At 38.1% G+C, this 14,781-nt stretch overlaps 2 protein-coding genes across 3 annotated transcripts in view; one reads left to right on the top strand and one right to left on the bottom strand.

Annotated features, from left to right (window-relative positions):
- tmem267 (transmembrane protein 267) overlaps positions 1–7,277 on the top strand; it is a 13,904-nt gene extending 6,627 nt beyond the window's left edge. The window contains exons 2-4 of one of the 2 annotated variants that reach the window (XM_020601120.1): positions 549–1,011; positions 4,293–4,661; positions 7,020–7,277. In XM_020601120.1, the coding sequence (XP_020456776.1) occupies positions 607–1,011; positions 4,293–4,628 (741 nt within the window). In that variant the 5' untranslated portion in view covers positions 549–606 and the 3' untranslated portion in view covers positions 4,629–4,661; positions 7,020–7,277. Of the gene's footprint in view, positions 1–548; positions 1,012–4,292; positions 4,914–7,019 lie in introns of those variants that run through there. The other variant, XM_020601121.1, reaches the window with a different exon arrangement.
- Positions 7,278–10,416: 3,139 nt separating this feature from the next.
- il11ra (interleukin 11 receptor subunit alpha) overlaps positions 10,417–14,781 on the bottom strand; it is a 43,908-nt gene continuing 39,543 nt past the window's right edge. The window contains exons 10-12 of the mRNA XM_020601146.1: positions 14,139–14,241; positions 13,934–14,013; positions 10,417–13,354 (exon numbers count right to left, since the gene is read on the bottom strand). Of these exons, the coding sequence (XP_020456802.1) occupies positions 13,935–14,013; positions 14,139–14,241 (182 nt within the window). The 3' untranslated portion in view covers positions 10,417–13,354; position 13,934. The remainder of the gene's footprint in view (positions 13,355–13,933; positions 14,014–14,138; positions 14,242–14,781) is intronic.

Here is a 14,781-nt window from a genome sequence, read left to right as displayed (position 1 = left end):
GTTTTCCTTTTGCATGTGTTTTCCGGTTAATGCAGCGTTTTCCTTTTGCATGTGTTTTCAGTTAATGCAGCGTTTTCCTTTTGCATGTGTTTTTTGGTTTATGCAGCGTTTTCCTTTTGCATGTGTTTTGTATAATGCCGCGTTTCTGTCTTTGCATGTGTTTTTTTGATTAATGCAGCGTTTTCCGTTTGCATGTGTTTTGTTCAATACCGCGTTTGTGTCTTGCATGTGTTGTGTCTTTTGCATGTGTTGTGACCGTGTCGGCCACCGTAGATAATTACACTAAACCTTTTTATACTACTAATAAAACATTTTATACTGAAAACTCTTCCCAGCACTTTATTTCTGTCACAAAGGATTATTTTGTAAGACAGCCATGTATGAGGTAGAGTATTAATATAGTGCACAAAGTAGTGTTTTGTTTGGTGTCCCTCTCTCACCTACCTTTCATTTTTTGTCCCCACAACTTGCCCATGCCTCCACAAGTCTCGCCCACTTTTTCTCCTTTCATTCCATTCATTAATCCCTCTCCTTCCTTCTCTCTCCAGTGTGCCTGAATCTTGCTGACCTTCAGCAGCAATTAGCCCCACCCAGCCTTCTGCCACCATGCAAGGATTCTACTCCAAACTTGACTCCTCCCCCTCTTCCCCGTTATTGGGGGCGGGCCTTGGGGGGGACCGCGCTTCTGTACCTCTCAGTCTGGCTGTGGAAACAGAGAAGGCTCAGGCCCTCCTACAGACATTCAGCTCCGCCTCCCTGCTGGCATCTGCAGGACTCGGTATGTTTTGTGTAGTGGCGGATCACTCCCTCCAGCTGTCAGTCATCCAGAACCACCTGTGGCTGCGTGCTGCCTTGGACAACGCTACACATGGATTAGTAGGGCTGTGGTCATGGGCAGTTGTTATTGGACTGAGGAAAAAGAGTGATGTGTATGAGGTGCTGCTGGCTGGTCTTCTGGCATCAGTCATAGACCTGGACCACTTCTATATGGCTGGATCGCTGTCACTGAAGGTAAGACGTGCACCTTTACTCAGGCACTTCTGCATATTTTGTAAACCTAGTCAAATCTATATTGTGTGCAAACAGTCTACCCAAGTGAATAACTACAACCCCAACTGCAAAAAAACTTAGGATGCTGTTTAAATTGTAAATAAATCAAATGACATGGACATTGAAAATATGTACTACAAGAAAACATCAAATGTTTTGTTGTTTTTTTTTTCATCAAAAAAATATCTGCTCATTTTAAATTTGATGCCAGCAACAGGCTTCAAAAAAGGACAGGGGCATGTTTACCACTGTGTTGCATCACCTTTTCTTTTAACAACTCTGCACGTGTTTGGGAATTGAGGAGACCAGTAGCTTTAGTTTTGAAAGCAAAATGTTTTCCTATTTCTGCTTGATATAGGATTTCAGATACTCAACAGTTTGTGGCCTCCTTTCTCATATTTCTCACTTTATAATGCACCAGATCTGGACTGCAGACAGGCCAGTTTAGCACCCAGACTCTTGTTATGTAGCCATGCTGTTGTAATACGTGCAGAGTGTGGTTTGGCATTGTCTTGCTGAAATAAACAAAGCCTTCACTCAAAAAGGATTAGTTGGCAACCTGTTGCTCCAGTGCCTGTATATATGGTTCAGCATTCATGGTGTCTTCACAGATGTGCAAGTTACCCATGCTTTGTGCACTAATGCACCCTCATGCCATCATGACATGACAGATGCTGGCTTTTTAACTGTGCACTGATAACAAGCCAGATGCTTCCTCTCCTCTTTAGCCCAGAGGATGCGATGTTGATGTTTTCTAAAAACAATTTCAGATTTTAGCTTGTCGGACCACAGGACAGTTTTCCACTTGGTTTCATCTTAAATAAGCTTGAGTTTAGGGAAGGTGGCAGTGTGTCTGGATCTTGTTTAAGTAAGTTTTCCTTTGCATGGTAAAGCTGTAACTTGCAGGTGTGGGTGCAATGTAAACTGTTGCTGAGCTCACAGGCCAAAAGATCTCAGCCTATCAGTAGTAGTTTTTTGCCTTGTCCCTTACTTAGATTTCTCCAGACTCTCAGAATCTTTTATTATATATATTATGTACCTTATATGATAACCCCCAAATCTCTGCAATTTCATGTAAAATTCTTTGTCACGCGGTGAGGTGAACCTCTCCCCGTCCTTGTTGCTAAAGGACTTGGTTTGTGTGGGATACTCTTTTATACCCAGTCATGATGCTGACCTGTTACCAATTAACCAAAGTATAATAGTTGTTATACCAAGGGTGTGTTTATGTTTTCTTTTTTTTTTTTAAGCCTTTACATACCTTTTCCAGTCTCTGTTGCCCCTGTCCCAGATTTTATTTTTGGAATGTGTTGCTGGCACCAAATTCAGAATAAGCTCATCTGAGCCAAAATTGACTTTATTAAATTGAACATTAGATATGTGTACAGTTACCAAATTAATATGGGCCAAAGGGAGTTTCCAAAACATTTAACTTAGTTTTTATTCAGTTCGCACAGCATCCCAGTATTTTGGAGATTGGGCATATCCACCTTTTTCAAGATGAATGGCTTTCTCTATAGTCAGGTCTGTGTGCTAGAATTATCAGTGGTCTGAATACAGCACAAGCAGCATCATCACTGTCAGACAATTTGTGTACAAACACAATTTCTACTAGAAGCTGATTGGGTGTCTAGAGAATGGCCACTTAAATTATTTCTAAAACAGTTAACAGTTGTTTGAAAAGTAATTTTAAAAAAAGTACAGAAATGTGAGATGTCTGAGAGGAAAAATGCTCAGTACATCACTATTGGCTACAATTATCTAATGCAATCCAAATTTTTGAAAGCGTATCAAATCAAATTTATTTATAGAGCACTTTAGAAACAACATCCAGATGACCAAAGTACTTTACATGGCAGAATAAAAACACATTAAATGACTAAAATAGAGTAAATAAGATCAGTACAAACAAAAATAAAACAGCACAATAACACAGACACACAGTTAACATACGTTCCATAAATTAAAAGGAATGCATCAAGCCCTACTGTGCATTAAAGCCAAGCCAAGATTTAAAAGCAATGATTTAAAAGTACTGAGGTCGGTAGTTGACCTATCATTAAAAGGCAGACTATTCCACAATTTAGGGGCTGCAACAGTAAAAGCAGTAAAATTTTATATCTGGCCCTTGGAACCTCTAAAAGAAACTGGCTTGAAGATCTGAGGGACCTTGTAGGTTTGTGCCAATGCACTAAAGCGTATTATCAGAGGGCTTAAGAATGAATGTAATCTGATATTACAGTACATTACTGGATTTGATAAAATATACATACTGATACATTCTGGAAGGCTCAGAAGCCCAGTATTACCTGGCATTTTTTCCAGTGACTGTACATTTACTGTAAATATTTTTTTTAATAGGGACCATTTGAGTATTATTTTCAACCAGTCTCTTCTAAAAATGTCATATCAAAAGACACATTCCTGTTCATTGACCTCTGCCTATTTCTTGTATAGTGCTCAAAGGTGGTAGGTGAGTTCAAGGTGGGGAAGGTGGAAACCATGCTTTTTACAGACCAGCAATGTATATACAGTATCTTATTTTAAGCCATTTATGTGCGAGTAGAGAATTGATATTTGGAAGAAAATGCGTCTGTATGGGTCCCAATCCTATGAATGCGAACTCTTGGTGATAGTATGTACACTCAGTTGGCGGTTTAGTGGGTACACGTAGCGAAAAACTAATGCAGTTTACTAACAGTCCTGTGGTAAATCCTCCTTTATGAAGGTGATAATGTTTGGATTGTGTTCATTCTTCTGGGAAGATGTTGATTCAGCTGTATGTGCAGTTTGTGCTGCTGTTGACCTGTATTTTATTTATTTTCTTCACCCCATGTCAGTGAGGCCTGGCACGACAGCAGAAACCGCTCTGTAACACAGTACATGTCAGAGCTGCACAAATGATCTTTCATAATAATCACAGCTGATTCAAGACTTCTCTGAACATTGTCACCTTCATTTAGGAAGCTTTACTGCACGGCCATTGTAATAGTCTGTATTAGTTTTAGCTAGGTGTACCTAATAAACTGCCAACTGAGTGTAGATAAGCATCACTTGATCATTGTCTGGGGAACAGGTGTTTTTAAAAGTCTACTGGAAAGACAACAACTATCCACTTCTGCAGATGTTTTGCATCATCAACACTTGGCATCAGTAACATTATAGTAGATAGTTGAATATTATCTTTCTGAACATTTAGCCAAACACTTCCCCAGTGACTCCCTCTGCCACTTTGTTTCCAGGCTGCTGTGTCTCTCCCTCAGCGTCCTCCTCTGCACTGTTCCTCGCTCATCCCCGTGCTCTGTCTCTCCCTCCGCTTCCTCATGTGGATTGGACGCCTAAAAGATGCTTGGTGCTCCTTGCCGTGGATGCTTTTCATTTCCATGGCAACGCACCACGTCCGGGATGCTGTACGCCACGGCCTGTGGATGTGCCCGTTCGGTAACACAGCACCAATCCCCTACTGGCTGTATGTGAGCACCACGGCGACACTTCCTCACCTGTGTTCAGTGCTCATGTATCTCACAGGAACTAGGGATGTGATCTCCACCAAACACGGGGTAGCCATCGACGTCTAGAAGCCACTGACTTACCGTCGACATCTAACGCTGGTATGGTATGGAGGCCTCTGGGCAAAGATGTCCTTAGCTATTTAAAACAACTCTTACTATGGTTTAATGCTGTACCTGGGAACAGAGAAACCATAATTTTACTCATTCACACTGTGACTGAATGACAACACAACCTAAAATACTGGAAAAATACACTGCTTGGCCACTTGATTCAAGTCTGTGTTTATTATTAAGGTCATAGTTACAGGTGGTGGTGTACTGGACTACATTATATCCCAACCCTCATGTATGTAGCTGGGGGGGACAAAAATATTGAGACCTTTAACTATGACCTCAGTAATAAATATAGAATTGAATGTATACATTTATGACAATTTCACCAAAAACTGAAACATTGAGCTTCATCAACACAGATGTTAAGGCAGCAGAAGTGCTGCACTAAATTGCATACAATTGTACAGTTGTACCTAATAAAGTGGCTGGGCAGTGTATTTTTTCCAGTATTTTAGGTTGTATTTGTGGAAATGACACTTGATAAAAATGATCAATATAAAATGTATTTTAAGTGTAGGTGAAGACAGAATCTAAAAACGTTAGTTTCCAAAGATGGAAATCTCTGTAAAGTAACAAATTAGCTGTTTGAGGAACATTCCAATGAAATCAATGCCAGTCAATCACTTTTAATGGTAACATGGACAAGCACACTACTGTTGGAAGGTTTGGGGTCACCTGTAATGTAACTTAACAGTTCCCGCAAGTGTGTTGCGCTTCAGGTTGATTTTACATCTGGAAAGTCTGGACAATGTGCTGACCATTCCATCACCTGAAACTACTGCCTTGAAGCAGTTTTACTTCTTAGCTGTGACTGGACTTGAATTGCTTAAATGTTGAAAAGTGAAGAAATGGAGGTGATTTCAAACGTTTGAATGGTAGTGTATTCAGAATGCTGAGTTCCAGTAACTGTCTTAGTTATTTTGGGACCATTTAACTACTTTGACATATTATACACAAGTTTGTCTGCTCTTTCAATCTCGGTCCCTTTACCCAAATCCTAACAACAGACTTGAGACCTGACCTCTGACCTGAAAATGCAAGTGTTCACATCATTTGTTTGCCCTGACTGCTTTCCACCTTCTCTAGGACTGTCCAGCCTTATCCTAAGAACACAGGCTATAGGACACTGACATTATGTTAGCAGCGCCACTTTCATGCTTAGTGCATCCGACAGTACAGTATGTTACCACTGTTATTTGGCTGTGCAATTAAAATTGGAAAGTCTTTTCTACTTTTAGGAGATACTAGATCGTTTCAATCAGGAACTCACTGTGTGGTCTTTTACACTTGTGGTTCAGTTGTTACAGCACAAGCCAAAAATAAAAAGGACTGAGTTTGCATTTTAAATGTCATTTTGGGCGTCTCAAGTGACCTCTGTTTAATGTTAACCATAGAAAGGTAAATGGAAATGAGATTGTAAAGATGCTGGGTATCTATTTAAGGGAATAAACTGTAAAATAACATGTTAATTACCATTAATATTATCAGTAAGTACTTTACAGAGATATAAAAAGGGGGAGTGTAATATCTGCATTAATTTGATGTATATGGTTCCACTGCAGGTTTTTGTTATGTAACCGACTGATTCATAGTGTAAAGCACAGTGTACATGCTGAACTTCCCATTTGGCTTTTCAGTGGTTAGACCATGGATCTTCAGAAGTTATGGACTTTTTATTGTTATGGTTCCTTATATTAATAATAGAATTCACTAAGCTACAGAACATTTAGAGGCAAAGTCGATTTTAGATGTAATCTCACACATTCCTTTACAGTATTGTCAATACTGTTTTAAATAATGCATTATAATACATTGTGATAAAACTGGTTTAATCGATTTTAGAGACTTGTTTTATTTGAATCCAACTGCTATGCTTTCGCTATTAAAGAGATGGTCTGGTTCTAACTTTTGAGCTCAGACATGGTTTAGTTTATGCTGAAAACATTCAATCACAGCACTCTCAAATGTCAGCCTCAGATGTTCATTAACTTTAGATGTGTTTCTCCTTTCCTTTCCTTTCCTGCTATTGGTACTAGTGCTTTGTGAATACAGTTCTAGTTATGCCTGTTGTCCACTAGGTGGCGGCAGTGAGCTGTATGGCTTCACAATTGGTTTTCACTCACTAATTCATCTTTGTGTTAAAGTGGCATTATGATTATTTGAAAGAAGATTAAAATGAAGATTAAATTTGGTGCCAATTGGGTTTAAACAGCTTAAATTACACTGGGCGTTGTAGGGTTTTTTGGTAGAGATGACAATGTTTTTATTTTATTTATTTATAGAGGTCCTGATAAATGTGACTATTTTTAGGTTATTTGTATAATTATTTTTATTTCTTTACAGAGGTTGGTGCCTGTCTGAGGAAAGTACATGGTGGCTACTGTCCTACTTTAGCTGCCAGTGTAATTTTCAGTAAAACACCATCTGCTACTGCTTATGTTTACAATGTGAGCTTTATTAAGTTGACATGTTGAATTTTGCACACTGAGTTTGAAGTATGTCTTCTTTTTTATGATGTTTTATGGCAGAGCTTGGTTTTTAGTAGTAATAAAGTATAGATAGTAACAAGGCTTAATGTGCATGTAGTATTTTTATCTGAAGGTCCTGTATACACTACACGTATCAATACATTCATTGTTTAAATAAATGGTTGAGGATTTCTTCTTTAAGTAGGCTATACTTAAGTATAGTGAGTGATTTTAAATAACCTTAAAAACTCATGCTGTCAACATCATGGGTCTTTCTCAACTCACCATTTCTTCCTTCCGTTATGCAGCTGGAGACACAGGTAACCTCAGTACATGAATCCACAGTAGAAAGCTGGGTTAGGGGACTTCACTGACACCATCTACAGTAGAGACAAACATTTGATTGTGCTATGAAACCAACACCGGTACAGTAATTACAGGTGACAAATATAAGTTTGGTATGCACTGTCAAATTAAATATGAAGATTACTGCACAAAAAAAGAGACTAGAGAATGTCACATATAGGCCTATAAGAAGCATGAACTGAACGTGATATTGTCCCCAAACCACGTCATCTGGTTGCTTTCAGCTGTAAACTTATGTTATTGACAACTGTTAACAGTGCAGGTTAAGGCATCTTAAAAATGATGGCATGGTTCATTTCAAATGTTTAGGTCGCTTGAGAAATGTTACTTTGTTGGAATTACTAAACTTCTCAGATTGTTTCATTTAAATCACTGGGGCCCAAATAGGTAAAATTATCCAATATCTAAAGTTACCTAATATCTAACATTCAAAACCGAGATCAGAGAAAAAAATATGTCCCATGAATCATTTCACAACCTCTTAGTCTTGAGTTTCAGCCAATAGATTAGGAACCACTAACTAGATAAATTTGTTGAAACTAGTTCCACCTTTAGCAGCTACAACAAATGCCACATACACACTCATACATCAGTATTAACGAAATCTATTCTGCAGAACGAGTCCTTTTACTCTATAGTTTAAGTACATTTTCTGACAATACTTATATCAGGCTTTATGCTGAACCATTGCTCCTAAAATCAAAAACCGTTGCAGGGCCTGTGCTTTTATTTCTAGGCCTTTCAAAAATGTCAGGTGTGTATAGTCAAAAACATGTTCCACATATGCAAAAGGAAAAAAACAAAGGCTCTTTAGGTGCCCAAAAATAAATATCATTTGTCACACATCTAATAAAGTGAATAAAAATGTGAACGTTTCAAAGGCCCATCATCGCCAGCACGGCTTCCAGACCGAGTACTTCTAGACATAAATGGACACAGGCTATCAAAGACCAATCAGGGCAAAGAAAGCCAAGAACGCAAGGTCTTTCACATGAACTCATTAGCCACTAAGGTCTGATCACACAACCTGCATGAAGAGTATCAGTGAAGCTGTAGCTCCACTATGCCCCCATAGAAATACAGTATACTGTACATAACCACAATATCAGCCATCAGAAGGAATACACAGTCAGAAAAAACAAGGATACTTCCTCATTAAGACCTGGAAGTAGTGTTCTCTTGGAAAATATCTGTACGCCAGTACTTCTGTGCTCCAAACTGCACATTTTGACAGATGTGCTTGTTTTCACAATATAGACACAGATATGAAACACTTTGATGTTCTAAGTTTTACCTGTGATGTGCCTTTTATGTTTTCCTAGAAATCTCACATGCCAGTTGTGACAGGGAAAGAAGCCGGTCATTCTGTTCAAATTGCTCTGGTTGGCAGCAGAAAAATCTGCATGTACAATTACATTCCTTGCTCTGTAATAAGAGAAAAGAGGAGCGTTAGAGAACAGTACTTTACAAACTGGATCTATAAAAAGAATCTCCCAGTGTTTCTCAATAATTCTCTTAATGTCCTCACCAAGAGGAGATTAGGTGGTTGCACACACATGAATGATCCCTCATGGACCTGAGCGCCAGAAGAAAAGGCAATTTTCTTCCAGGTGTTCCAGGCATCTTTTCACAAAGACAGCAAAAGCCAGCTTGAGCACTTGGGATTCATTGGACACTGTCATGGTCAGATAATGGAAACTTTTTAAAAGTGGCTGCAAGAAGCAACATGCTTTGAGTGAAATTTGGAGCATTTTTAAGAATCACAGGCACAATCAATTTCAACATAAGAAAAAGACTGTTAGTCACCTCCCCCACTGGCTCATAGATAGATTTTTTGGCACAAGACAAGTTAAGTTTCAACATCAACTTTGCAACCAACCAAAAACTGTCACCAACATTTTGATTAAGGGGTGGAAAAAAATCTGAAAATGTTAGAAACACTTGTAAACCATGTGTGATAAAATAGTATTTATTTCACAGAAACAGAGACAGACGGGAAAAAAACAGCTTATATCTATTGTACACATAAAAAAAAAAAAAAGACTATGTACATCTGAAATTCTGACAATGGGTGCCTGAGTGTAATTTGTGTTTTAAGAACTAAAATCAACAGGCTCTATCTGCTATCACATAACACAGAGGAACAAGGAAAGACAGAATACCCACAAAACCAAAGAAAACAGCAGAGGAGGCATTCGACAAAGAAGAAAACAAACATAATGGAGTCCCCCTGGTACTGCACTTTGCCCATGTAAAATTCAATCTGATGGACAGTTTATAACATTTAAAATTTTGAAGAATGCGTAATAAAAATATATTTTCTGAGATTGGGGGAAAAAAAATTTTCACTCAATTTGCTGTGAAACCCAGCAGTTATGAAAAGAAAAGATGGCTCCTCTTATTTCAGTTATAGCACTCTGGATTTTCATATTTACTATATTTGTGTTGCTCTGCTTTATAAAGCAGCATGTACAGTGTGAAAGTTACAATGACTGAGCAGGCCTGATAATCGTGATGTGATATCATTTCAACTAGACCTCAAATGACTAGAACAGCATGGAGAAAATTAACATGCATGTCTTTTAAAACTGATGAGCATTAAAGGAAATTACTGGCATAACAGTCATGACATGACATGTTAATATTAATATTATGATAAAAAAAACAAACATACATTCACTCATTACTGGTACATCCATTACACCCAATAGATGTGGTTTAAATGAATTAATGAACGTTTCAAAGGTAAGATATCCTATCCTTTTGTAGCATCTGATATCCAAAACATACCAAATACTATGTACCCCAGCATAAAAGATCAGCTTTCAGTCAAATATAACTTAGAAAATTAAACTTTTTTGTGTGAATGTTGCTGTGTGTATTCAAAAACTTTTGAATAAAATAAAACAAAATAAAATAAAAGGAGCTAAATTACGAAATAAATGAAAGTGAACACTAAAAGCACAATGGATGAAAACTAATTCAGTAACCACACTGTCCATACAGTAATTGTACAGTAACACAGCTTCATATAACTGGGAGGAAAGACAAATACACAATGCTGGGATGGATTTTCAGACATGGATCAATACCCATTAGTTCCCAGTAGGAATCGAACTTCAGCCACTTAAGGATTTTACATTGCAAAATTATCTGAAATGACGAATTCTGCACAAATCTCAAAGGTGAGAAAATTGGATGATTTTCCACTTTGTCAAATGAGTTTAAGTATTGACTCTTGGCATTTAATTTGGAGCATTTAAGTGCAATGTATAAATAAAAATCAAACCACAAACCGTTTCACAATATTTGGAGGTTCCTGTGAATTGGATAAAAAAAAAAATAAAATAAAATAATGCACTATAAAATTACTATTAGCTGCTAATGTGTCCATTAACAAATAACACAAGACTACTGAGTTAATCCATGTCTGTGAAACCTTCCCAGAGATAAGTCATCTCAACATATAAACATCACTTATACATATGTTGATTTTTTTTAAGTGTGATATGCAATAATACACAAAAAAGCTTCAACTGGATCCATGCATAATATGTTGAACTAGCTTGCAAGAACAGACAGTCAAACTGGAAAAAGTTTGACTTAGATGCACCTCGAGTTTTTGATACGCGGTCAGCCAATCACTCAGTCCATCATTTGGAAATACACAACTTTGGATCAACACAATATAACCACCAGACAAACAGATAGAAAGAAATGTAATGCGAGCTGCCCTCTCAAGCAGTAAAGCTTCTTACTTCCATCTGTGGCAGAAAGTTAGCCGGTAGGAGCAGGTGTCAAAGCAGAAGAGACCCAGAGAGGTATTTGGGGCTTTTCATTCACTACGCACTAGCTACCCAGAAATCATTCATTTTCCATGAGTTGGCGGGATGTGATACAAGTACAGTGAGCGAGAATCGCTCAAGTTGTTATGTTCGTACTCATCTCACGTGCATGCCCACCAGCCAACATGCTCTCCCATTCAGCTTCATAAACTCAGCATTTATGGGATAACTGACCAGCTGGCTGGCTGGTAAAATAAGAGCCTGGTAAAACAAGAGACTAGTACATCACTGTGTTCAGCTACACCAACTCCAGCTGCCCATGACTATCGTTCCTGTGGCTGACTTGTGTCAATGCCCACAATCCTACTAAACTTTACTCAGAAATGTAAAGTATCACCATACTAAAACATCCTCCTAAACATTCATTCTAATTCACTGTAGTGTAAACCAAGTGACATGTATTTTTTTGTTCTTTAATTGTGGTTTACATTGTTTGTTTTTTTTTAGGTTAAATGATTATTTCCCATGTGACAAAGTGCTTAAAAAACCATTTAGCTGGTTAGCTTTGTCCTCTCATACAGTAATTTCAAAATAAAATCATTTTGTTATAAAGCATTTCTATCTTTAATCTACAACCTTTTTTTATTGTTAGTAACAATATTTTGTGTAACAGATTTATGGTAAAATCTCTACAAAAACAAGTTAGTAACATAGGAAAACGTCTATGAACTGCTGTTAGAAAGGTTTCTCTAGGCACTGTGTGACCACATGATCTTACCGTTACCTGGTGTCGCTTATCTTTAGGTAATAACCTGAATGAGTTATTCTTTAATGTAGTAATGGCAGTGATGAAATGATCAGGCAGTCAAATTCATTAGTGGACTTGTTTTGACTAAATAATCATTCAGTTAACCAAAAAATAGTCCACATTAATTGATAATACAACAGTGGATTTATCTTAACATGGTTTGATGTTGATCCCTAACGGACACACATTGTTTAGTCTGAACATGAGGACATGTACAGTATATGTCAGCATTTCTTTATAAAACCTGACTTGAAAAACAAGTTATTAGGGACATTTGGAGCAGTTTGATATTCTTTTGCTATCATAATGCTGGTGGTTTGTGAAAGGCCAGTATCTCTTTTCTTACTTCTCTATTCATGTCTTTCTTGACACATAATCAGGAACAGTGGATGGATGGACAGAAAGAGGCATTACAAAAGGAACAGAACAAACATATCATGCAATTTAAAATCACTTGTCATATGCTAAAAAAAAAAAAAAAAAGTCTAAATAGCCCATCCCACCTACCATGGACCTTATTCTCCATGTCCATCCTTTATGTCAGGAGCCAATTGTTATTGGCTGTTGTCCCTCAGCTGACACCTTAATGCCCGCAGATGCTGCTTTGGCATCAGAAGAACACAGAGAATAATGTTTCCTTCACAACAGTGAGTCAGTCGGTCAGTTGATGTAAAAACAATCACTCTCAAAAAAATAAAAATAAAAAAGTGAAGAGTTCTGGGTGGAAGAAGAGAGACAGGTTGTCCCAGGAAAAAAAAAAAAAAAAAAACTTCTCACAGAAAAGCGTATGTTCTCCTGTATGGCAGCTGCACTTCCTGTCCCTACTTGCTTAAAAGTTAAACAGTAAAAATATTGATACCCCTCTCCAAACAGGTTGAGGAGTCAGTCCATCTGAAGCAGCATTGGTTGTGAACTCAAATGTCCTAGCACAGTCTTGCTCATAGTTTGCTGAGGAGTAACCTCAGAGTAACAGAGTAGGGTCTGTTTCCTCTGTTGCCATGGACAGTAAGTGGAGTCCGCTGATGCACTATGGGTAGTGCCATTAGACGTGACCATGGAATAAGTCCAGTACTTACCCTCGAGTCCGCTTTCTTTACTGGGTAAGTTTACCCTAACTCTGGAGAATTCCTTGTAGATTGTCCTTGATCCTGAATGGACTTTGACTGAGGCATTGTGGTTACTGTAGTTAACTGCTGACTCTTGGGTGGAGCCCTAGAATGGTCTGATGAGGAGAGGATACTTGAAATCAACCTGAGAGAGAAGAGAAGAAGAGAGGAAGCAATGCAAGTTGAAATAAAATGTGGGAACAGAGGTCATAGAAAAGAGTAGGCATGAAGGAGAGTGGAGGAAAAGGAAATGCAACTCTACAAAACATGTATAAATCATAATGTAATTAGGCACTGCCTTGAAAGATTTAAATAACAGAGCTGGTTGAGACACAAGCCGACATACTTACAAGGTTATAATCTGTGCGCACATGTGATTATAGTTGGCTGGCTATCTGAAAGTTGTTTATAGCAACACTTTGAAACATTTCAGCTTTTACAAAGGCAGAGCTTTGCTATACTCTTCTCACTAGCTTGGATCTCTTCTGATGGCATTTTGTGGTAGCCATATAAATATGAAAGACACTACACTTGATCAGGATTTTAATTAGTGTCACTGCGGTCTGTGCCCTGCACAGAGATCTAAAACTATCTGCTAGATAAGCAAAACAAACACCCATATGGCCATCGATGAGAACATGTTTACAACATTATGTGCAATGAGACAAAAATAAAAGGAAAATTAAACATGACAGAAAATGCTGGTTGTACGTGTGTGTCTCACATTAGATTGGCATGGTCTTCATCTTAACCATAGAAGTGAGTTCTTGTTTGGTCATATGGTCGTGCCGCCTCTGCTTCACCCTGGGAATATAACACGTGAACACCAGCAAAATATTTAAAAAATGCCAGGCTTTTCAAACAACTCTCAGAGACCAGACCGCACAGCTGTGGCCTGTGGATGTGGAATATGTGTGTTTGTGTCTTACCACACGACAAAGATGAGGGAAAGAATGGTGGTGAGGATGACCACGGAGAACAAAACCAGTAGAATCACCAAACCCAAATTACCTTTATCATCAGGTACAGGATCTGGATGGAAAGAGAAAAGAAGAAAACAACATGGGACGTCAGCAAAACAACTAGGGTGGATCTGAGAAAACTTAGAGCAATGAACAGGAGAAAGGAATCAAGGACAGAAGGTCAGAGTGTAAGACTAAGAAGGGGTGGAAGAGGAGCTGCATGAGAGAAGACGCAGATGTTGAAGAATGATGAAATCAAGAAAACAGTTAGTTATGAGAGAAAGAAACAGACTTCACTATCTCATCACAATTCAACATCAAAAAAATCCCGAAAGTATGTACCTCCATATTATGACACATTTTCATTTTCAGTGTGTGTATGTAAAAAAAAAAAAAAAAAATAGTGCATGTGTACGTTCTTGGATTTATTTCCTTTCTGGTGACGATTTTAAATCTGCCAGTATAGCTTTCATACAAACATGCATTTATCACGAGGACTAAACTTGCTTTATGAGCTCTGAATCAAAGCAAGAGCACAGGCACACAGAAAATACCTACATGATTACAAAAAGCAGTTCCGGAAATGACAGTGGCCACACACACACACACA

Source organism: Monopterus albus, unplaced genomic scaffold (genome assembly GCF_001952655.1).
Source record: "Monopterus albus unplaced genomic scaffold, M_albus_1.0 scaffold50.1, whole genome shotgun sequence".
NCBI classification, from domain to species: Eukaryota; Metazoa; Chordata; class Actinopteri; order Synbranchiformes; family Synbranchidae; genus Monopterus; species Monopterus albus.
This window is presented reverse-complemented; position numbering and strand designations above follow the sequence as displayed.